This window comes from Notamacropus eugenii, chromosome 1, assembly GCF_028372415.1.
Source record: "Notamacropus eugenii isolate mMacEug1 chromosome 1, mMacEug1.pri_v2, whole genome shotgun sequence".
In the NCBI taxonomy this organism is placed as follows: domain Eukaryota; kingdom Metazoa; phylum Chordata; class Mammalia; order Diprotodontia; family Macropodidae; genus Notamacropus; species Notamacropus eugenii.
In genome coordinates, this window is record NC_092872.1 from 416,345,889 (window position 1) to 416,371,955 (window position 26,067).

The 26,067-nt window shown below is 36.7% G+C and overlaps 1 protein-coding gene across 4 annotated transcripts in view; it reads left to right on the forward strand.

The window, feature by feature from the left end:
* The window catches only part of RNF130 (ring finger protein 130), a 131,334-nt gene that overhangs the window by 76,749 nt on the left and 28,518 nt on the right, over positions 1–26,067 (forward strand). For all 4 annotated transcript variants that reach the window (XM_072631256.1, XM_072631255.1, XM_072631257.1 and 1 more), the window contains exons 4-6: positions 8,844–8,915; positions 16,591–16,673; positions 21,832–21,928. In XM_072631256.1, the coding sequence (XP_072487357.1) occupies positions 8,844–8,915; positions 16,591–16,673; positions 21,832–21,928 (252 nt within the window). The remainder of the gene's footprint in view (positions 1–8,843; positions 8,916–16,590; positions 16,674–21,831; positions 21,929–26,067) is intronic.

Consider the following 26,067-nt stretch of genomic DNA (forward strand, 5'->3'; position numbering starts at 1 on the left):
AGTCTCATAGCTCTTTGTACCTGACTTACTGTCCTTTTATATCTTGATTTCTGTTACAATTATTTGTGCCCATATCCAACTTGTTCTTCTAGCCTGTGAGGCCTATAAAAGTAGTCCCTGCCGTACTTTGTTGTTGTACCCACCCTCTCCCCATGCAGAGTCTTAGATATATAATGTTGTTAGTTAGTCATATTTCAGTCCTATCTGACTCTTCATGACCTTATTGGGGTTTCCTTGACAAAGATACTGAACTGATTTGCCATTTGCTACTCCAGTTCATTTTATGATGAGGAAACTAAAACAAACAGGATTAAGTGACTTGCCCAGGTTTACACAACTAGTAAGTGTCTGAAACTAGATTTGAACTCACAAAGAAAAATAGGTCTTCCTGACTCCAGGTCCAGCCATTGCACCACTTACCACCTAGTTGCCCCTCGTATATAATAGGTAGTATCAAAACATTTGTTGATTAAGATTAATTTGCTATAAATACCCAAAAACTCCTCTCCTACATTTATATATTCAGTTTGATTTTTACTTTTGGTATGAAAAAGTATGTTTTATTAGTTGGGAATGTAAATTTTTAACTGTTTGAAAATCACTGAATTTGCTTTCTGCATAAAGAACTTCACCTACTTGTATGTTGCTTTATGACACTAGGAGAACCAGGCGCATCAATTGATGCACAAAGTTTTTATAATTTGTATTATTTCTCATATCTATGCAAATGCACTTTAAATACAAATAATTATACATTTTATTTTGCTTTGAAAGAAATTTCATCCTACTGTCTCTATTTCTTTGCCTTATGAGTTAAAAAAAAAAAAAACCTGTTACATCAGTTGACACAACTTGATCCTTCCAAGTATTCTTAAATTCTGATCCTTCTATAATTGTTCTCTAGGTATTTGATGTCCATATGTCTTATCTCTAAGATTCCATTGTAAACTACTCAAGCAAAGAGGTTTTCTTTTCTTTTTTTTTTGTTGTCCTCTTCATTAGCCTTTAAAGTGATAGTCTGCAGAAAGTAGGTGCTTAATAAAATCTTAGAGAGTAAATAAGGGTTCACAGTACTATCAATTGCAGTTCATTCTTTTAAATAAATATTTTTTTATGTACAAAGGAAGCTGCACATTAAGAAAAATGTCAAAAATCAGTCAGTAAGCATTTATTAGTGCCATTGTATTAATGATGGTAATAAGATTAATAAACTAATGCTTAGAACACTTACTGTGTGCCAGATGCTGACTTGATAGTTACCTTATTTGATCCTCACAGCAACCCTATGAGCTATGTGTATTATCCTCATTTTATAGTTGAGAAAACTGAGGCAAACAGGTTAAATGACTTTCCTAGTAAATATCTGAGGGTCAGACTTGAACTTAGATCTTCCTGACAAAGAACCCTGACTCTGGAATCAGAAGACCTGAGTTCAAATTCTGCCACTGACAGTTACTGTCTTTATGACGTTGAGCTACTAGTCTATTAATCTTCCCAGGCCTCAATTTATTCATCTGTAGAATGAGGGAATTTGTCAGTCTCTGAGTCCTTCCCAACTCCAGAATCTAGTTACAAGCAATGCAATCCAAAAACTAAAATGGACAGCTTCTACCTGTCCATTGTATAAGAGGAGACAGGTACATACAAAAGTAGATACAAAATAAATTTAAGATACAGAGGAACGGAAATGACAGATTCATTTAAGAAAATAACTTGCAACAGCCTTAGATGTCACATTACTAGCTGTTTAAAAAGGAGAAAAACTAGCTCCTACATAGTTAGTTGGTGAGTGTGAACACTCACACATGCACACGCACACATTCTGTTTCTGTGTGATGTTATGGTTTCTGAACTGCAGAAACAATGCCTTTTCCATTCAGAATGACCTGTCTCTCTCTCCTATCAACCATCTAGTAAATAAGCCATTCTAAATTGGCTTAGAACAAATTGTTAGTACTACAGTAAGTAAACATTTAGAGTAATCTAAGTGTTTTTCTTCCTGTTTAAAAATAAATTTAGTTTTTATAGCTAACATAAGATAATCTTTATTCCTAGTCCAGCTTTGTTCAAGTTAAATATTTTCTGACTGCTAAAATCAACATTCCTTTATACAGTAATGCATATTAAATATTCTTTATCCTACAATCAGTCAATCACATATAGAATGTTTTAGCTAAAGTATTCATATTGATGACTCTTCAAGTACCCTGGCCTCCAACTTCACTTGTCAGCTCCCAAGACCTCCATCTCCACTCAGCCACTCAAGGAAATAGTTATACCTTAACCTCATTGTCACCTAAAACTTTTCAGCCTCCCTTCTGCCTCCCTTTTACACCTGTTCTTTGTCCTCATAATCCCCTAATTCCCACCTTTGTTCCCATAATCCCCTAATTCTCCCGTTCTATCCCCTCCGTTCTGGCCTCACTTTCTTTCAGTCTTTACCTTTTAATTAAGCATTTTAACAAGTCACTATTATCTAATCTTGGTTTCCTTCTTGTCCTTCTTCACTTCACTCTCCAGAACTCTTTAACCTTCCATCTTCTCCATTCATTCCCAAGTAGCGGAATGAAGCTGCTAGAGAAAATCATGGAACCATGCCAGCTGGGTCCACTGAAGATTCATGTTGGCTGCCCATACTGGGCCCTTACTGCTGGATGGAAGTCATCTTGTTTGTCTCTGTCACATTCCCCAGATTCTGGGGAATCCAGTCCTTCTCTTTAGACCTCTGATGTCTTCCTCACCCTCCCCACTCATCAGATGACTTTGTTTCTTCCTTCTTTACTGAAAATAGAGGCGTGCATGATCTGCTGGTTTCAAAACCTTTCTAGATATTTACCTGTCCTTTTCTTCTGTGCTTTTGTCTCAGAGGATGAGGCAGCACTTTCTTTTTCCAAGGCATGCATTTCTACTTATGTCTTTTTATCCTATCCCTTCTTGTCTTCTTCAGGAGCTTGTCCCATTGATCTTTCCCTTTCTCTCTTTCTTATTTTCATTCTCTTCCTATCCACTAATTCCTTCACTGCTGCCTAAAAACTTGTCTACTTAGGAAGTCTTCTTCCAACACTGCCTCTCATCCTCACTGAAACTAACCCAATTCCACTATACTGCTGACATTGCTCTATGAAATGTTGCCAGTAATTTTTCTGCCTTCATACTTGTCCTTTTTGTAGATTCAGCTCTCTTAACTACCTCTTCCTCCTGAATATACTTCTTCCCTTGATTTCTATGACATTGTTCTTTCTTGGTTCTCCTACCTTCCTAACCATTCTTCAGGTTTTCAGAGAGATTTTTTTTTTGCCAGTTCAGTCTTTCCACAAGCATTTATTAAGTGCTTACTAAGAGCCAAGTTTTATGCTAAGCACTGGAGATACAAAGAAAAAGTAATCAAGCCTTCAAGTTTTTTACTTTACTTCGTTTTAATGGGGTGTTAAATAGATACATCCAGGATGCATTCAGTATAGATGGAAGGTAATTTTAGAAAGGAAGAGATTAGCAGCTAGGGGAACCAGGAATGATCTGTGAAAGGTAATATTTGAGGTAATTCTTGAAGAAAGTTAGAAAATTCTAAGAGGCAGTGGTGAAAAAGGGAATTCTAGGAATGAGTGACAGCCCAGGCAGAAACACAGACAGGAGAATGGTATGTCTCATATAAAGAGCAGCAAGTAGCCAACATGGCCACATTATGCAGTATAAGAAGGAGGTAATATATAAGAAGACCAGAAATGTAGGAAGAGACCAGGTTGTAAAGAGCTTTAAATGTCAAATAGAAGAATTTATAGAAGTGATGTGAAGCCACTAGAGTTTGAGTAGAGGGGTAACATGGTCAGACCTGTACTTGAGAAAAAAATCACTTTGGCACCCAGGTGAAGGGTGTATTGGAGTGGAGAGACTTGCAGCGGGAAGGCCAATTAGGAAACTATTACAAAGTCAAAGCAGGAGTTGATGAGAATGTGAATTAGGGTGGGGGCTATGTGAGTATAGAAAAGGGGACACAAATGAGACATGTTGTAAAGGTAAAGATGACAAGATTTGACAACTGATTGGATTTGTGGTGTGACAATAAAAGTTGAGAATGACACCAAAGTTACAAAACTGGGTGATTGGGAAGATAATGATGCCATTGACAGTAGTAAGGCATTTTGGAAGAGGAATGGGGTTAGTGAAGGGGGAGGAGACTAAAGAGTTCTGTTTTGCACATGTTGAATTTGAGCTGCCTGTGACATATCATGTTCAAAATCTTTATTAAATACTTGTGTTGTGTACTAGAGCTCAGAAGAGAGACTAAGACTTAATATATAGATCTAGCAGTCTTCTGCATAGAAATGATAGCTGAAGCCATGGAAAATAAGCTCACCAAGTAAGAGGCAAAGATTGCTCAGGACAGAAATCTGGAAGACACCCACAGTAATCAAGCATGATAGGGGTGAAGATCCAGCAAAGGAAACTGTAAAGGAACAAACAGGTATGAGTTGAACCAAGAGAAAAGTGGTATCATGAGAACCCAGAAAGGAGAAGAGATTATTCAGGAAAGACATTTAATCTACAGCATCAAATGCTGCAGCAAGGTAAAAAAAAAATTAAGATTGAGAGATACATTAGATTTAGTGATTAAGAGATCCTTGGTGGAGAAAAAGAGATCATTGGAAATTTTGGAGAGAACAACTTCAGTTGAATAATGGATTTGAAAGCCGGATTGCAGAGGACTTAGAATAGAGTGAGGGAAGAGGAAGAGAGGGCACCAAGGAGTCTTTTTCAAGGAGTTGAACAGAGAAGGCAAAGAAGGATATAGGTTGGTAGCTAGTGGAAATAGTAAGGTCTAGTTATTAAGAAAGAAGGAGATATGGGTATGTTTCTGGGAGGAATGCTGTGGAAGTGTCAAATAGAGAAGAGAAGGTTTGAAACAACTGCTCCAGTGAATGGGATAGAAAATTGGTTAAGAAAGAATTGAAGCATTTCCTTTTACCACTGAGGACCCAGTTGAGATTAAATAGTGTTTATATGCCATAAAGAAAGCCCCAATAGATAAGGAGAGATTGAAGATTAGAGAAAGATTGGGGGAATCTTCTAGAAAAGACAGAAGAAGATTGTATCAAGGGTACACATAGATAATGTTGGCACTGGACAGGGACTAGGGCCACTTCTTCATCAGAGACTGGAATGAAGGAGGAATGAGTAGGAGATTGAGCCAAAGTAATATAAGATAAAGGAAAAAAGTAGTGGAGCCCTTGGATTTTGTCTATGTTATCCTAATTTTGAGGAGGAGGGGTGAAATATGAAACATGGTCCTCTATTGAGAGGCCTGGGGGAGGAATGCTATGGAAGTGTCAAGTAGAGAAGAGAAGGTTTGAAACAACTGCTTCAGTGAATGGGATAGAGAATTGGTTAAGAAGGAACTGAAGCATTTCCTTTTACCACTGCGGACCCAGTTAAGATTAAATAGTGTAAATCTTGCAAAGGTCCACTGATCCAGTTAGCATGGTATTATAACTTCCTTCAGCAATATGTAAATAGGAGCAAAGGATGTGGATAAGGGGGTTAATTCAGGGTTGAATTTTGGCAAGAAGATTGGTAAAGAATTCAAGGTTAGAACATACTGTAGAGTGAAACTGGTATTGATATCAAGGTTGGGAAGGAGGAGAATGTAACCAGTACAGGGAGGTCTGGGAAAGTACTGAAAGGTAAAGAAATTGAAGGACATGGTGAATCTGAAGAACAGGTTTAGGGGCCTACCACAAAAAAAAGATGGAATGGTGAAAGACTATGATGCCATAAAGGAATTTTGTGGTTCTTAAATATTAAAGTGGAAAGCTTTGGGGTGATGGTAGGAACAATGGTGTGACCATCCCTGTGTGGAGTGGAAGTAGAACAGAGGTTGTAGGAGTTGAAGAGATTGAGGAACAGGGAAGTTAGGATATTTGAAGGAACCTCCCTATTTGTGTTGAAGACCCCTAATATTATGACAAGAATTGAGATAAATAAGGAAGAATTTCTGGGGTAGTGTGGGGTTATGGAGAGGATGGTGGTTGTCAGTTGATAATGGCCACCAGCATCTGGACTGGAACTTAAATTTGGATAGCATGAATCTCAGTGAACCTCATGGAAGAAATTACTGACCAATAGTGGTAGAAATGTGTGGAAGTACAATGATGAACAAGGAGTATCCTGACTCCCCTACCATAATCAGTGAGAGAAAGGACGTTCCTTACTGGGAAGGGTTGCTAGGGATGCAGTATTTCCAGAGGGAGCCAAATATTAGTGAGTGACAGAAGATGGAAGAAGCAAGCATGAAAGTCAACATAAGAGAAAGTTTAATTATTGGACAGGCATTCTAGAGGGCACAGTGCAGGGCGGGGTGGATAGGAATGACAGAACAGATAGCAACAGTTAGGTGGTGGAATTCTTTGGCAGTTGGGTCTTAGTACGACTGGGATGGGGAGGGAGGGATAAGAGTATGTTAACTACTAGGAGTTAATTCTGGGCACAGTATCAGTAGATAAGGAGAATTTCACCAAAGAGGCAGGTATTAGAAGGTTCAAGGTTCCAACTTTATGATAGCCAATGTCTCCATGTCTTGGGGGGCCTCAGGAAGCTTTCATGGCAGGCCTGAACAGGAAAAAGTGTGTTCCAGGGAGTTTCATATCCCTGTCAGGAGCTGGCTTTTTCCAGGGTCATCATCTGTATCCTTAAAAACATATGTCCCCCAGTACCCTGTCCTCTTCTCTCTCTACTTTAGTAATCTTTCATAAATTCCATTATTATCTCTTCAAGGTGACTCTGTGGGGGTATGTATGTGTGTGACAGTATATATGTACATGTGAATATATGTGTATGTCTGTATTATATGTACACATGCAAGAGCGTGTATGTAAAATCCCCCATCTCTCTCTAAACTCTATTCCTGCCACTTTATTTGCATGCTCCACCTGCATAGCTTCATATTTTGCCAACATCACAATACTCAGCATTTATTGTCAATAGTACCTCCATCAGGTGTAAAACCTAAGTTACCTTTGATTCTTCCCTCTCTTATCCCCCCCATAGCCAGTCATTTGGTAAGCTCTTTAGATTCCACCTTCATGACATCCCTTGCATCCATCCCTATCTTTCTACTCCAGTTGATATTATTGTAGTTCAAACTCTCATAACCTCTCACCCACATTATTATAGTAGCCTCCTCATTGGTCTCCCTTCAGTCTCTCTCCAAATTATCATTTACATAGCTTCCAAAATTATTTTCCTAAGGCACCATGTCCTTACCATGCTCAAATATCTTCATTGGCTCTCAATTACCTCATGAATAAAGTAAAAGCTTCTTATTTAAGCTTCTAAATTTATTACTCTATTTATTATTACTTATTTAAGTTTGGCCTTTTGTTCTGTGAAGTTTGGATTCAGGCAAAGGGTTGTACTTGAGGACCTAGAGGGCTACATGTGGCCTCAAGGCTGCAGGTTTCCCACCTGTCTAAAGTGCTAGACTTGGAATCAGCCTACCTCTCTACTTTTGTTTCATGTTCTTCTCTCTCATCTAATCTATTTCAGTCAAACTATATTCCCCAAACCAGACGTCATCACTGGCATCCATGTATTTCCACAATATGTCTCCTGGTGCTTGGAATGTAATTGCTTCCTTAAAAATTCCTCATCTTCCATCAACACTTGGCATAGATTCTGCCTTTTCTAATCCCCTTGGCTGAAAGTGTTCTGTTCCTCATCAGCTATTCCTATGATACTTTGTCTTTCTCCTTTTTGAATTTATTCAATTGTATGAAAGCCTAGTTAATATCCTTTGTATAGTTATGTACCTGTGATCCAGGCAATTGAGAAGTTAATGCTCTTCTAACACAAAAACAATATAGACAAGTGATGTAATAGATAAAGCACTGGACCTAGAGTCAGGAAAACCAGAGTTCAAATGCAACTTTAGACACTCACTTGCTGTGTGACCCTATGTAAGTCATTTAACTTCTCTTTGCCTCAGTTTTCTCCATTTGTAAAATGAAATTAGTAATAACATCTATCTACTAGGATTGTTGTAACAAATAAACAAGGCAGTGGTTTAAACCTACAAAAGTAGATAATCTCAGAAGGATTGGTATAAAGGCTCCTAGACAATATCCGATGTGTCATAAGAAACTTTAAAAAAAGATTAGAAGAATTGGAAAGGAACCCAGGAGAGGACAGTGCTACGGAAAATTAAAGCAAGTTTGATTGTTCACATGAGAATGACTGACGTGCCCACTGCATCTTGAGAGGTTTGGAAAAAGTATTAGAGAAAGGGCTCACACAGTGTTTAGAAATCATGAGTGAGGGTGGCTTCTGATGGGAAAGAATCTGAGTGTGAGGAATTTCATTTTACGAAAACAAGGTTTATTTATATAATAGCGATTAATGTCACCATCTTGGAATGAAAGTAATATAATTCATGGAGTTTAGGATAGTGTTAGGAGTTCTTATAATATCAAAAAAAAGTATTTTACGTGGCATAGTATTTTGAATCCAAAAACAAAATCCAGACAGACTTCTATGCAGTGGTAACTCTTGACACTTAATTTCCTTGATTTCCTTAATAATGCTGTAGAAATTTTCACTTCTTTGGGGTGTCTGATGTCACTCCAGCGCAAGACAAGTGATCAGTTCTGCCTTTATTTGACTCCTAGAATCTGGCTGCTGCCCATTTCTAAATTTGGAACCCTTTTAGGAATCTTCTTCTCTGAGACCTGAATGATGTGGCAGAGAGAGTGAGGCAGGATATTAGTACCTGGACAAATTAAATTATTTAAAAGAAAAAATTGTTTGAAATCTTGACATTTTAATACCTGTTTTTTTCTTTTCAATTTTTATAGCGTCGCCTTGGAGATGCAGCCAAGAAAGCCATCAGCAAATTGACAACAAGAACAGTAAAGAAGGGTGATAAGGTATGATATGAAGGAATTTTACAATGTCAAATAATAAATGAAAATTAATTTTTGTTTTGGTGTACAAAAATATTTCTGTTATGGTTTTAGTTTGATTTGTTTTAATTTTTAAAGATATGACATATCCTTTCAGACAAATATCCCTTTCAAGTCTTGGCTCCATTGTGTCATTCAGAAACTTTTTGTAGAAGTCTCTAGCTCTCCCAAAGAATAAATTCTCTTTCCATTTTGTTGTTACTGTTCAGTCATTTTTCTGTCATGTCTGACTCTTCATGACCTGATTTGAGTTTTTCTTGATAAAGATACTGGAGTGGTTTTCCATTTCCTTCTCCAACTCATTTTACAGATGAGGAAACTAAGACAAACCAGGTTAAGTGACTTGCCCAGAGTCGCACAGCTGATAATTGTTTGAGGTCAGATTTGGACTCATAAAAATGAGTCTTCTCACTCCACTGCACCATCTAGCTGCCATTAGTATCACTGAAATGGCGTTAGTCTGCTCTGACTCCCTCCAAGCAAAGTTAACTTTCCTTCCGCTAAAGTTTGATATTCTTTTAAAAATAATTATAATGGTTGGAGAACTTAATCCTCTTCCTACCTGCTTCAAATCATGTCATAGCTGATGTTATGATCTTTTCCCTGCTATCATTGAAAGGAGAGAACTGCTTAGACATTCTTCAGGTCTGGGTTTAGTAGTAGAGCCCATGGTTGGATTTCTTTACAGGTTCATTTATGTGAACCAAGTTCTTATTTTACTCACGTAAGCCCAGGGAGGTAGACAACTGAAGGCTTTTCAGAGCTCTTCACTCTTCCAGGTAGCATGTAAAGCAGGAAACTTCAAAGAATAATATCGAAGTTATAGTTGCAAAGTCTAAATTCCAACGCCAAAAAATATGCAGAAACTACCCATAATCTATTAAATGTACCACAGTAATACATTAGCTTCCAGTCCCCCTAAAAACTGTTGACTTGATCTAGCCCAAGTCTGTAATTCACAAAGATCATTCCTTTGTTGATATAGGAAATCAAACATGTCTCACTTTATCACAGATTTAGACCTGAAAAGCGTCATGTAGTTCAACCCCCAGTTTTGGAGATGAGGAACTGAGGCCCAGAGAGAATAATTGACTTTCCCAGTGGTCAAAGCAGAGCCAGGATTCAAACAGTTAATTCTCTTATCCCCAGATCTAGCACTCTTTTCTTCTATCACGTTGTATTCCAGAAATCTAGAAGTGGGGGGGGTGGAAGGTCAAAGGATTTCTGGAAATAGAATGAAAAGTATGAGTTTAGGTCCTAGGGCAGAAAACAGAATTTGGGGGAGGTGACAGTGCAGGGAGAGGGGACAGAAAGCTAGAAGGCCCTGGCTCCAATGAAGCATTTCATTGTGAAAGCATATTTTTGTAGGTGATGATATTATAAAGAATAAGGTCATCCCACAAGACAGCTGCAGCTTGATGTTGTTCTGCAATATGCTGGTCCCAAAGAGCAGCAGGCTTTGTTATAATCAAGTATCCATTTTATCCACAAATCTTTAAAATAGAAAAATTCGTTATCACAGAGTGATTTCCACGGAGGCAACCTGGTTCAAATTCAGAAAAGGGTCTTTTTGTGTGGAATTTAAATTAGAAAATGCAGTTCAGTGATCTTTTAGCCTATCTATCTATCTATCTGTCTATCTATATGTGTGTGTGTGTGTGTGTGTGTGTGTGTGTGTGTGTGTGTGTATACACCCATCATCTGGTAAGGAATGATATGAGGAACATCAAAACTAGTGTTCTTAAGAAACTTATACTCTAGATAGGGGGAATGATCCTAATAATATCCAATATTATATCGTGCTTTATTTATAAAATGTTCTACATGTATAATCATTTACTCTTGCAACAAACCTGTAAAGAAACAAATAAATCATCTATTATACCACTCTCTAGATTCTATAGATGAGGCAAGTGAGGCTCACCAAAGTTAAATGACTTGGCCATGGTCACATGGTTAAGCATAAGAGACGGGATTTGAACCCATGTGGTTTTGACTCCAAACCCAGTTCTATCCATTATGCACTTAATATGGTGAAAAATATGCTCACTATTTTGTAGTCATCCTATATGAAAAAACTAGAGATCCACTTTAAGGTAGTGTATAAATAAACATTTAGTGTATATCATATGTTTTTGATAAGGGGATTCAGTATAAAAAGATAAAATGGAAACCTGCCTGAAAGAAGAGGTCTTGAATCTTAAATTACAGTCTGATCATTATTTTAACTTGTTAACCTAAAGTTTAAAATATGTCATTAATTTTTATTTAAATAGACTATTTTCTAAATTATTTTAAGTTTTCCTCCTATGTAATCTGGCTTAACATATTTGGAGTACAAGTATAGTACATATGAAAAGAAATACTGTGAAATATAGAAATACTTATCCTGTACTATTAGTACTATGATATTTTATATCTTGTACTTCCTTTTCCTCTGTTAGCAATTATTATTAATGTTAATTTATGCCAAAATTTTTAAGTAAATTGCAGATTTACTTTGTACTCTGTACTTTGTACAGAGTGTGTGTGTGCGTGTGCTTGTGTGTGTGCGTGCACATGTGTATGTGTGTAAAAGCTCTTGAGACATTGAAATTTACAAACAAAGGTGCCATTTTTAGTCTAAATTTTGTGTATTTGAATGTATTCCAAATATTTCTTCATTTTATAATTTTACTTAGGACTTTAAAGTTTAATTGAGACAAAAACTTGTCTTAATAAACTTGTCATAATAATTTGTCATAGCTTCTATGAGTGAAAGCTAATAAGAATATAGCATTCTTATTTATTTGGAGTCTTTATATCCCCAATACCCAGTGTGTGTGTGTTCATCCTTTGTTGCCAAAGAAGACTATGCCATCAGAGAAATAATGACATGACTGGCACTTGACTTTGTTTTGAGTGAGGGAGGTCAGTGCAGGTCACCAGCCTCACTTCTCCTCCACAGCCATCTGAATCCAGTGACCTGATGTTCCTCAGGATGACTGGAGATGACCCAGGATAAAGCAGTTGAGGTTAAGTGACTTACCCAAGGTCACACAGCTAGTGAGTGTCAAGCGTCTGAGGTGAGATTTGAACTCAGGCCTCCTGACTCCTGCACTGGTGCTCTATCCACTGCACCACCTAACTTCCCCCCAATACCCCATACCTGTCAAATAAAAGGCATTTTAAAAATCCTTTATAAAAATGAATAATTCAGACTAGGTTGATTTGAAGTCACAGCCTTATCTCAATTTGGAAGAAATGTCTTTTAAAGGGACACTATACTCAAACTTGACATAGACATCTCCCATCTTAGTAGGGAAAATTATTCCCAGATACTCAAAAGGTGCCCATTTTATATAGACATTTCATTCTTATCCATTCATTAAAGTATTTTCTCCCCCAAGAATTTCTCATTGCTTTCATTTACTATATGAGTTTGAAAGTTAAAAAAACACCTCATTTCTTACAAATCATTCTGTAATTCAGGTTAATTCAGACTATATTCCCCTCCAATTCAAATTGATAACATTTTGTTACTTCCATCCTTGGCTCCAGCACTTTCTGTCTCTGTGACTTTGGGTGAGTCCCTTCACTCCTCTGGGCCTCAGTATCCGTGCTCCTATAAACTATGAATTGGATAATTGATCCTCAACAGGACTTGACAAGAAGGTGGCATAGTATATTGGAATACACACTGGTTCTTAAGTCAAAGAACTTGAGTGTAAATTCTGCCTCTAAAACGTAATACCTTTGTGACCTTGGGCAAGCCATTTAACCTCCCTGGCACTAAGTATCTTCATCTTTAAAGAAATTCTGCAAATTGAAGCAAGTCTGGGGTTCATTTCACAATTGACAGATTGGCAAAAATGATAAACATTATAGGGGAATGGCTGAACAAGTTATGATTGTGATGGAATATTATTGTGCTATAAGAAATGATGAGCAGAATGCTTTCAGAAAAACCTGGGAAGACTTACATAAGCTGCTGCAAAGTGAAATGAGCAGAACAGTGTACGGTACTCAGTAGCAGCAATAATCAGCTGTGAACGACTTAGCTGTTCTCACAATGCAAAGATCCAAAACAGCGCCGAAGGACTGAGAATGAAAAATGCTCTCTACTTCCAGAGAAAGAACTGATGGCATATGAATACAAGTAGAAGTATTTTTTTTTTTTTGCTTTATTATTCTTGGGAGGGTGGGAGGGGTTGGTCTTTGTTTTCTTTTGCAGCCTGGCTAATATGGAAATGTTTTGCATGATTACACGTGTATAATCTGTATCAAATTGCTTGTCTTCTCAAGGAGAGGGAAACCAGTGGAGGGAGGGAAAAAATTTGGAACTCAAAATTTTTAAAAAAATAAATATTAAAAATTATTGTTTGCATGTAATTGTGAAAAAATTTAAATTAAATTTTAAAATGAATATGGTAAGCGTTGGAGAGGCTGTGGGAAAACATGGACACTGAGGCACTGTTGATGGAGGTGTGATTTGTTCCATTTATTCTGGAATTATGCTCCAAAAGTCACTAAACTCTTCGAACCAACTATACTACTACTAAACCTATACCTCCCAAATATAAAAGAAGTATGTACAAATTTTATGTCCGATTTTTTTATGTAGCAAAAAACTGGAAATCAAGGGGGATGCACACCTCCTGGAAAATGGTTAAACTATAGCATGTGAATATAATGGAGAATATTATTGTTGTGTAAGAAATGAGTGGTGGGCAGTTCAGAAGAAGTGAGATCTGTATGAACAAATGCAGAGTGAAGTGAGCAGAAACTAGAGAAATATGTGTACAGTGTCCACTTCCTGAGAGAGAGAGATGATGGATTCGAAGTCCATACATGTTTTGATGTGGTCAGTGAGTGGACTGGATTCATTTGACTATATATATCTTGAGGTGTGTGTGTATGTGTGTGTGTGTGTGTGTGTGTGTGTGTGTGTGTGTGTGTGTGTGTGTGTGTGTGTGGCTTATTTAAGGGGAAGGAAGTGGAAGAGAAATATAATTAACTTTTTTTTAAAACTTGTATGCCCCAATAAAGAATTAAGTGAACAGAACTGAGAGAACAACTTCCATAACACTGCCAAGTCAAACCATGAAAGACTTAAGAACTCTGATCAGCGCTGTGATCAGCTGCAATTCCAGAGAGGGTTTGTGCTACCTACCTCTTGACAGCATACTTTTTTTGCTCTATTGTTTGGAGGAGGGAAGGTTGGTCTTTGTTAGATTTGTGATGTAGGTAAGACGTGTTTTGGGGCTTGGTCAGTGCTGGAATTTGTTTTACCTAACTATGCATATTCCTTACAAGGGTATTATTTTGTTTTTTCATTAAAATGATAGGATGTGGGAGGGAGAAATAAATAAATGCCTTGTTATTTGAAAAAAAAATTAATAAAATGAGAGGATTGGGTTAAAGGATTTAAAAGATCTTTTCCAGCTCTGACTCTATGAATCTATGTTCCCATAATTTTGAGTATTTCTATTCAAATGATTACACCTTGTATCTACTACCTCTCTCTGGAAAACATTGTTTTTCTCTGACTAAGTGTATCATATTCAAATTGAACAAGAATTTCTTAAATGGCTGCTATGTACAGATTACTGTCAGTCTCTGAGGTAGCTCCCCTGTTCAGACCATATCTGAAGTTCAATTCTGGGTGCTACGTTTTAGGAATAATATTGACAAAATGAAGAATATCCAGTAGAAGGTAAACCAAAATGGTGAGAGAACCAGAGAACATATCAAATGCTAGTATATAATATTTGTTGAAATATCTAGGGATGTTTATCCTGAAAAAGAAAAGTCTGAGGGAAGACATTAATAAATGGGGGGGGGGACTTTTATTAAGGACTATATGCTAGGCACTGTGCCAAGTGCTGGGAATACACATACAGAAATGAAATAGGTCCTACCTTCAAGGAATTTATATTCTTCTTTTTAGTTTAATTTTTATTTTCAGAGCCAAACTCTCTCCCTCCCTTCACCCCTACTCCACCCATTGAATAGGCAAAAAGTACACTGCCCATTATACATATGAAGTCATGCAAAACATATTTCCACATTAGCCATGTTGCAATAGATACACAAATAAATGAGTAAATAAATAGTGCAAGAAAAATCAGGTAAAAAATATGATTCAGTTTGCACTCAGAGTTCATCACTTTTCTTTTTGGGAGGTGGATAGCATTTTTCATCTAAGTCCTTTGAAATCGTCATGGATCATTGTATTGATCAGAGTAGCTATGTCTTTCTCAATTGATGATCATCACAATATTGCTATTGCTGTATACAGTATACTAGGAGTTTTTATTCTAATAGAAAGAGACAACACATAAAAGGGAGTGTGAACGGCCAAGTAAGGAAATTTTGGAATGAGAAGTCACAGAGATGGTGAGCTGATCCATAAGGATTGACACACCCTTTTCAGAATCAGTGACATTATTGATTTGATAACTGTGCCCAGAGCAAGAGATGGAAATGGGGGTAGAAAGTGTCTCTTTCAACTCTGAGGCTCTGTGATCTTCCACCATCAGTATTTCTCTTCATCTGTCTTTCCACAAATATGTACCATCTTTTACTGCTCCCCAAGGTAATCATATTTGGCGGAACAAGAACCCATGCTAAATGGATGATTAAAAAAGACAGATTTGTGGCCAGGCTACATTTTATGAGGAATAGTCAGACCCTTTCTGCCTCTTTTCTTGCTGCCATCCCAGGCATGAGGTGATGATGATTATAAGTGGTATTGGGAGGAATCAGTAGGAAGGAATGGATTCAGGAGATGCTGGAAAAGAGAAGTCATTGACAGACTTGGTGATTGGTTGAATGGTTAAAATAAGTCATAAAGGAGAAAGAAAGATCAAAGATTATTTCAAACCTGGTTGACCAAGAGAATCATGGTGCCAGTGATAAAAATCGAAATTCCAGTTAGAGAAATTAATTTGTGGGAAAGTTACTTAATGGTCTAGTGTTTAGTTTTAGATAAGTAGAGTAAAACACTGGTAAGAAATCCAAGTGAATGCATCTAGTAAGTAATTATAAATGTTAATTTGGGAATGTGGTCAGGACTGGAGATATTGATTTGGGAGTTATTCACAGAAAAGTAACAGCTGAAGCCATAGAAATGGGAGACAGTAGAATGAAGTCCTACCTAGGTCAAGACTTCAGAAAACACCTACATCTATGGGGCAGAAATGAGATGGCATGCTGGTGAAGTAAATAGAGGAAAAAGCAGTCAGGAAGTTAGAACCACCAAGAAAGTGCAGCCAAAGCTGGGGTTAGTAGAAAAGTTAATAGTATCAGATCCTGTAGTGGTGTTGCTAAAGATGAAGACTGAGAAAAAAAATCAGAAGATTTTATATTAATGTGGTATTAGTGATCTACAGAGCAGTTTCAGAAGCCAGGCAACAAGGGTGAAAGGAGCTGAAATTGTTTAAGGAAGTAGACCCAATAAATGGAGAAAATTATTTAGAAAAAATTTATGATGAAGGAATAGCAATTGTGATTTTAACCTTTTTTGTAGCATCTTATTTCATAACCAACTTGCATGTTTTATAGCCACTAGAGAATCCTAAGTCTGCTAATCATGGTCTCTTTCATTGCTAATGTAATTTCAGCACCTTATTTCTTGCTCTTGTACTGTTTGTTTCAGGAAACTGATCCAGACTTTGATCATTGTGCTGTGTGCATAGAGAGCTACAAGCAAAACGATATTGTCCGAATTCTGCCATGCAAGTAAGCCCTTGTTTGACTTGTTCTGGAAATCAGTTTTGTTTTCAAATTAAGAATACTTTTGAGATCATAGACTATGAAATGTTAAAGCTGGAAGGAATAACATTTAGTCCAGCTCCCCTACCCACCCACTCCTTTTTACACATGAGTCCTAGAGAGGTGAAATGATTTGCCTAGGATCATAGCCAGTTAGTGACAATGCCAAGATTCAATTTCCTGTTTTCATTTTGAAAGGTTCTTTTTAGAGTGGATACCTTGTCTCACCTTTAAGGATCTAACTGGTGCATTCATACAAAAATTTTTAAGAACCTACTATGACATTTAAGGAAGATAATGTAGTACAGTGCCTTGAGCAAGTCACTTAACTTTCTGGGCCTCTACTTCCTCATCCATAAAGGAGGGGAGTGAAACTAGAAGGATTCTGAGATACCTGCAGCCCTAAATCTGTGATCCTATCTGTGATCCTCAGAATGTTCATGGACTTAATTCAAAGTTTAGATAAAACCAAGTCTATTTTCCTCAAGGAACTCTACATGATAAAATACATAAACAGATAAATATGATCAAATTAGGAGTGCTTAAGCAGTGTACAAAATGTTGGGAGATCATGACTAAAAAAATTACTTTCAACTGAGATCAGAGGTTTCACAGAGAAAGTAGCATGAAGCTAGGTCTTGAAAGATGGGTAATGTGGCCACAAGTAGAAATGAGAACATTCCAGGTGTAGGAGACATCATGGGAAAAGATGGAAAAGTGGGAAAATATGAGACAGGTTTGGAGGTTGGTGACTATTATAGCTTGCCCCAGAGAATAAAGTGTTTGTGATTAGGAAGATGCTTTTTAAATCTTAAAGTATATAAATTAGTCTTTTTTTAAAGGGGATTAATGTGACATAAACCATACCATAAGAGAGTAGAAGGAACTATGGATGTTTATTCTGGATAAGAAAAGACTTAGAAGGACAAGAAAAGTAATTTCAGGTGTTTGAAGGGATGTCAAATGGAAAAGGTATTAGAATCATTCCATCTAGCCCTAGAGGATGAACTTTTAATGTTATTTACAGTGTGTGTAAATGTTAGAAAAACCTAAAAGGCCATCTAGTCCAACCCATACCTGATCAAGAATCCCTTCTACAACATTCTCCACAAATCATCATCTAACCTCTGCTTGAAGACCTCCAGTGAGGGAGAATTTCTCTCTTTAAGTCAACCCATTTTACTTTTAGATAGTTTTAATTGGTAGAGTTCTTTTCTTTACATGAAGTCTAAAGTTTTAATTTCACGCATTATTCATAGTTCTTCTTTCTGGGGTCAAGAACAAGTATAAACTCTTTTATATTACAACCCTTCAGGTCTTCCCAAGTCATCTCTTTTCCAGAATGAATTTCCCCTGTTCCTGCAGCCAATCCTATATAACATCTCCAGTCTATCTCAGCTTTCCCTTTTCTGGAGAAGCTTCAGGTTGCCCTAAAATGGGGTTCCCAGAGCAAACATAGTACTTCAGATGTGGTCTGACCAGGACAAAGTATAATGAAACAATTAACCTCCTTGATTCTACGTCTCTGGATGCAGCCTGGTATGTCATTAGCTTCTTTGACTGCCATGTCATATAAATGACTCATATACAGTTTATGATCCACTAAAAAGATCAATCTCATGGAAACTATTTATTATCTCACTATATTTCACCCACCTAACACTTACGACACTGATTTTTTTTAAACCTAAATATAAAACTTTACATTTATCCTTCCTAGATTTCATTTTATTTGCTGTAACCTAGCATTCTTCTTGTTGAAGTCTTTTTAAATCCTGATTCTGTCATCCATTTTGTTGGTTACTCCTCTCTCAATTTTGTGTCATCTGAATATTTGACAAGTATGCCTTTATGGCTTCATCTGAGTAATTAACCAAAGTGTTGAATGGTACAGGGCCAAGGGTAGATCTTTGAGTCACTCCATTAGCAACCTCTTTCTGATTTGATATCAACCTATCATGACTACTTCTTAAACATTAAAAATCTACCTTCTCTTTATCCTACTTCTTTCCCTCATTGATAAAGAAAAGCAAAACCCTTGTCACAAGTATGTATAATAATCGTAACTCCTTTATCCAATATCAAATCTACTCAGTTCTACTATTTGATATCAAAAACAACGGACCTAGAAAACAAATGAGGGCAAAATAATTTAAGAACTATTGGGTGCCTTAAAAACCATGATTCTTTTTTAAAGCCTAAATACTATATTTCAAGAAACCATAAATGATAAGTATTCAGAGTGGCAAAGTAAAAATTAGAAAGAATCTTCTAATAATCTTCTGGAAGAAACCCCAAAAGGAAAAGTCCCAACTAAAATTCAGGGCTTTCACATTAAAGAAAAAATATAGCAAGCATGCAAAAAGAATCAGTTCAAGTACCAAGGAGTTGCGATCAGGATCACTTAAGACCTGACAATTGCCACTCTAAATGAGAAGAAATCTTGAAATATAGTATTTCCAAAAGACAAGAAAGACTTACAACCAAAAATAACTTACCCTGCAAAGCTGGATATAATCCTGCAAGGAAAAATGTGTCTTTAATGGAATAGAGGACTTTCAAAAATTCCCAATGAATAGATCAGAGCTGAATAGAAACAGTGAAATGCAAACAATAAGAGTCAAAAGAAACCTGGAAAGGTAAAATTAAGTGATTGGAAGAAGACAAAGTACTGCTAATGTTCTCATGAGGGAAAATAATTAAGTAAGTCTCTTCAGAACCTGAATATCTTCAAAGGGTATTGATAAAATCAAATAAGAAAAGTGGAGGTCTTTGGGTTTGATCAATTCTGTCCTGAAGGTTTGGGGAAGAGAGAGAGTAAAGGAAGGAATTTGGGAGTGTAAAAAGAAGGGAAATCTTGTTATTTCTCAAAATTGGGAAGAGAGAGAGAGAGAAAAGAATATACAAACAAAGAGGAAGGGAGGATAAGGGGAGTAAGCATGAGATGAACCTCACTTTTATCTGAAACAGGTAAGGTTGAGCACTCACTCATAAATAGTTTGGTTTGAAAATTCATCCAATTCAGTGGGGAAACAAAAGGAATGGGAAAAGAGAAAAGGGGAGAGGATAATATTCAAGAAGGAATAGTCACAAGCAAAACAAACTTCCAGATTTTGAAGGAGAGGGATTAAAAGGAGTAAAAAGAAAAAAATATTGCAAAGAACTAGCATCTAAAGGAGTGTCTCACATTCCTCTTAGGTAGGGGATACCTAAACAAATTGTATATAAATATTATTATGAAATATTATTGTGCCATAAGAAATGACAAAAGACAATTTCAGGGAATCCTGGGTAGTGTGAACAGATGCAGAGGGAAGTAAGCAAAACCCGAAGGACAATTTATACAAGAACAACAACATTGTATCAAAAAACAGTACAGTGATTAGCAGTATCTCCAGAGTATCTATGATGACACATATTGCTTACCTCCTGACAGAGAGATGATGGACACAAGGTGCAGAAAAAGAGTACATTTTTAGACATGGACACTGTGTGGATTCATTTTGTTTTACCATACTTATTTATTATGAGGGTGTTTTCTTCTTTTTTTTTTTTTAAGTGTAGGATAGGACCACAGAAGAGAGATTAATAGCAGTGATGCCAGAAAGAAAACTATTGTTACATTTTTTCAATGCACAGAAGACAACAAAAGGAAGTTCAGGAGAAATCACAGACAAGCAGGACAGTTTTCAAATTAATGTGAAGAATATTTACTTTATATGAATTTTTAAAAGCAGGCTCTGTGAAGTAGAGATTCATGATTTCATATCCAATTCTCTTTTTGTCTTTTATTTTGCACATGGAAGTATTCTTTTCTGGTGTTTGAGTTCAGAATAAAGTTTCTTTTTAATCATCTCCAGGCTATAAATGGAAAAGCCTCAAGCATTTAGTGTGTATAGAGTATTTTTGCTAAGCTGTGGGAATACAAATAGAAAAACAAGATGGTTCCTCATCTCCTGGAGCTCACATTCCAGTTAGAGAAGATAACACATACAGGGTGTTTTAGCTGTAAGTCAAATGGTGAGGCCCTGTGTCATTGGGGTGCAACAGCAAAGTGGATGATAATGTATCTTCTTTAATGTTATGTCCATTAATAAAGCTATCAGCTTCTGATGTTGAATCATTTGTCAGTGGCTCTTCAGTAGCTGTGGCTACTAAGAAAATGGGAGATGTAGCACCTGCAGAGGAAGTTACCAGGTTGCATCCTCACAAGAGTACATCCTTTGATTATGGCTTCAGGGTCCAGACTGGAAGCAGAGATGGTAGTCTGTGGTAGTACTATTCCTAGGGCTCTTGGGTTCACCTGCCCATCCATGGCAGTTCAGTGACTGATGGTATTGGAAGCATGGAGGTTGAACCCCTTCTCCACGAGGTTTGTTTCCCTTGATAATGCCTACAAGAGTCAAACTGGAAACAGGGTTATTAGCTTGTGGGGCATTACGATTGCAGGGGCTGTTGGGCTCAGACCTTTGGGCTGTCTACATCAGTGTCAGAGGAGAGGTGATGGTCAAGATGGTTTGACTTGCCTGGCATGTAGCACCTCCTTTCTCCCTCAAAAGTCCTTGCCACTTAATCTACACTGGCTTCTCTGTCCCAAAAATGGTAGTTGGTCAGTAGTTGGTACTGGTGGGTGGATCTCTCCTTGATGATGGCTGCTGGGACTGGGCTTAAAGCAGTGGTAGTAGTAGTTTGGCAAAGCCTTTTATCTCGTAGGCATTGGTATCTTGGGCTATATCTACCATGGACTGAGAGAAGATAGATGGTGGTAGCAGTGATCTGAACTATCTGGCATGTGCCAGCTGCTTCCCATCTCTCACCTGTGGTGACTTGCTGCTTCAGCTAGGCTAGTGGGCCTGCCTCATCAGTGTTGGTCAATAGTTGATTCTAGTAGGGGTAGAAATAGTAGGTCCCTTCTTTAAAAATGGCAGCTATAGGACTTTGTTCGGACCTTAAGACATTCCTTGAGAATTTTTCTTTAGTAAACATCTAACACTACTATTCTTGAGACTTGCCTCTTGCTCCAAAAAGGAACAAAAAGTTAACTATATATTCAATTATTTGGCTTCTGGTTAATAATGTTGGATTCTATGTGATTGCTGTAATAAGATTCTTTTTTATTTAACAGGCATGTTTTTCACAAATCCTGTGTGGACCCCTGGCTTAGTGAACATTGTACTTGTCCTATGTGCAAACTGAACATTTTGAAGGCCTTGGGAATTATGGTATGTTTCTTAATAGACTTTTGTATTCTGATTCTTTTCTATGTTTAACATCATAATTTATATTTGTGTAGTACTTTAAAAATTCTCCACATGCATTAACTCAGTTTAAATACAGTAGTTATGATACTTTTAGGAAACAAGATAAGTGGCATGCCAGGAAACTCCGTAGTTACTTGGCACATTCATTTAACATCCATAAGGTTTTTTTGAAGATGTTGATCCATCCAATAGTAGAAAATGGCACTTTTATCGCATAGCTGCCTAATTAAATTTACATAGCAATTTTCTCCTAAGGAGCTTAAAGCTCTAGTTGATCTCATGATACTCACAGAAGGGCATTGATAGGTATAATGTCACTTTGAAGAAGAAAAGGGTGGAAATGCCTGAAATATAAATGGGAAAATGTGACCTTCTTAAATCTAACATCAAGAAAAAAGTAAAACTGGAACAAAAATACAAGTTCTGGTGAGTGTTTTCCAAAGAATGGGTAATAAGCAAGATGAGCTTAAAGTAAGAAGGTATCATTTGAGATTTGATGGGATGAAATCTATGACTGGAACATGATGCTAGATTGATATGTATGTGTATATACATATATTATAGATATGTATCTATACATATACATATGTACATGTGTGTATGTGTGTGTACATATAGACACTTCATTCAAAAGAAACTTGATAAAGTGGAGGCATGGACATAGTAGCATTGTATGTTAAGAAGATGTACTCATGATAAAATTTAGGAACCAAAGCAGGAGCCTTGTGGGAACAGGGGAAAGTCCTTGTGTAAATATCAGCAGAATCAGAAACAGAAGTGATATTGTCATCAGTGTACAGTGTAAACCAGAGGTGTCAAACTCACAGCCCACAGGGAATCTTTTTTTTTTTTTTTGACTTTGACTTCACTTCTGTAGGCCACTCAGACTGAAAAGGGAAATAGATAAAATTGAGAAACATGGCAAACCTAGCACAGAAGCATAATAGTATAATGGTAGGGGACTTCAGTTATCCAGACATCTGTTCAAGCTACCTCTACAAAAATCATTGCAGCCTGACTTGACTTCATGATAATTTCATCCTTCAAAAGTCAGAGTAACCAAGAAGGGGAGTGTTTATTCAAGATGAACTGGCTATTGGTATAGAAATGATGGGAGCCATAACACCACTCCACCCCAGAATTTGTGAAAGAGGAGAGGAAAGCCAAGAATAGTCTAATACATAATGTAGATTTGGAGAGAGAAGATTTTAATGGGTTCACAGAGGGAATAAGTAGAATCCTGTGGACTAAAATTCTATAGGAGAAACCAATCCAAGAATGTGGATAGGAAACTTTCAACAATGAAATTCTGAAGACAAGAAGAAAAACAATTCTCTTGAGAACAGAAAGGGGGAATTGTCTCAGAGACCAATGTGGATGTACAGGGAACTCATCAGCAACTTACGATGGTATACAAATGACTTGGCATAAGTGGTAGTTTTGATATGGTTTTATTTTGTGAAAACAGGAGTCATGCACGTTTGCTTGTACTGACAACAGGTTGTGATAGGACATTTGTCCTTGACCAAGTGAAACAAGGTTGAGCTGATTTTCCTACTTTTAGTTAGTTTCTATCAGTTAAGTACTGGATTTTATGCCATTGATTTCATGTTTTTAACTCTTTGATTTTATTTTTTTTTTTTTTTTTTGGAGATAATCCAGGTTAGTGACTTGCCCAGGATCACACAGCTAATAATGTCTGAGGCTGGATTTTAACTTATATCCTCTTGACTCAGGGCTGGTGCTCTATTCACTGTACCACCTAGCTACTCCAACTCTTTGATTTTAGAGATTGAATATTATTCCAAGGAAACTTGCAAAAGTTGTAGTTTTTAAAGAACACACTTCATTGTTGTCAGAGGTATTGCAGTGATTGTTGGTATGAGGAAGTCAAGTGTTTCAAGGATCATTCAAGTCCATCATTTGCACTAAAACATTTTAAAAGAAAGTATGGTCAGAAATGAAAAACAGAGCCAATAAATGGCAAACTATTGCTATGAAAAAATTAAACCTCAGAAAGCAAGCAAAAGTCTTTGGGAGGACCTAGCATTTGGAGCAGTTGTTATTGATTCCTTTACAATGTTGCATAGGCTTTTTGAAGTTGGAAAAACAGCAAGAAGACTCATAAAACAGCTGCCAACCATTACTCTGAAGACAAAAAGTTGATCGTAGATAAAACAATACAAAGATGAGAGTATTAAAGTTTGGGAAAAGGTCATTTTTACTGGTAAAATTCTCTTTTTCATTCAAGGCTCTTATGACAAACTGTTATAAGAAATCTAGGTAAATCTTTAAGAGCTGGGCATTTTCATCAGACTGTATAACATCCACCCAGAAATTCCTTTGGGGATTTTTTTGCTTCCAATGGGCCTGTAAGTACTGTTTCCAGTTAAATATGATGATATACTGAGAAGCAGAACTATTATAGAAATTCCCAAATGGAGATGGAATGCAGCAACACAGCCTTGCACCATGACGTGTCATGAAAGGTTAAGAAATATATGCAAGACATGGAAATAAACATGCTTCAGTGGCCAGCGATTTAAGCCACTTTGAAAAGCTATGGGATTTAATCAAGGCTAGACTTGGGAAAATGGACTTTCATCAAAAATATACTTAATATTCCCAGTATACTAAGTGTGTTTTCATGATAAAGAATTAAAGACTATGTGTGAAAGCCTTGTGAATTCAGTGCCAAATACTGTAAAAACAAGTAGTTGCAGCAAAAGAAGGACATATTATATATTTAAAATGTTTTTAAGTTGTAAGGTTTATTGTATATAAGTAAATTTAATTATTTTACTTTCTCCCAATTAATTCATACACTACTGTTGGTTGAAAAAATACAGGTACAGAAGACGGAAGCAAAGGCAGGTAAAGGAAGTTGAAGATAAAAGTATGACATGGTTCTTAGAGAATGGTGTCTGGAGTGCCAGTGCTCAGAATGACTAGAGACTGGCAAGGAAAGATAAAAATAACAAAATTGTCAGGGGAGGGTAACTGTAGTGGGGAAAAGGATCAAAGAAGATGTAGGATTGTCGCTTGGGATACAATGGTGACAACAAGTGGAGAGAAAACAACTTTGCTTGTTTTCTCTAAGGAAAATTATGTTGGGACTAGAAAGGACAAAAATGTGTAATAATAGTTAAATGACTGAAATAAATAAGAAAATAAGAGAGCAGCCAGCAGCCCTTGATGAATTCCAGTGTCTTGGATCCAGTGAACTACAGTAGGGTACTGCAAGATTTGGTAGACATGACTACTAAGCTATGATGTGATTATTTGAAACATCTTGGAAAACTATGGATAGTAGTGGTACCAGAGGATCGAAAAAGAGCAAGTGTCTCAATGAGAAGAAAATGAAGTCTGCAAACTATTAGACAATGAATTTAACTTTGATTCTTGAAAGGATCCTAGAATATTTCATTAAAGGAATAGTTAGTGAACATCCAGATAAGATGAAATTATTACAAAAAGCCAACATCAACAGTCATTCCAGACTAGCCTTATTTCCTTTTTTTTTTTTTTTTTTGCTATTGGGCTGATAGATCAGATTATTGTGGTACAAGTAAGACTTTTCTTCTCATAAGAAAATATAACTGTCAGGTTATTTCAATATTTATTTCCTCCAGCTGCTCAGTCATGTTTGGACGGTAGGAACATATCTCTTGTAAGATCTGTGGAAACTCATTGGCCTTGGATATCTAAGAAACTAGTTCGTCAGGCTCTGCAAGTTTGTACATAGCAATAAATTAATTTTTCTTAAGTATAAAACAAGTCAAACAGGTCTTTCTTGTTTCTAACACAGAAAACATTTTTGTATTTTGAGTTAGACCATGGTCAGCATATAGACATAAAGCAGTAAATAAAATGGAAAGACAGATTTTAGGTATAGGTAATCCATTACTTGAAAAATGCTATAAATACAATTTATATAGATTTTTAGCAAAGCATTCTTCGAAGTCTGTTGTGTATTTCTCATGAACACGATAAAGTGATATAACCTAGACAGTACAGTTAGGTACAATAAGGACACAAAAGCAGCCATTAATGGTTTGACATAACCTTGGAAGAAAGTCTCCAGTGGAGAGCTTAGCCCT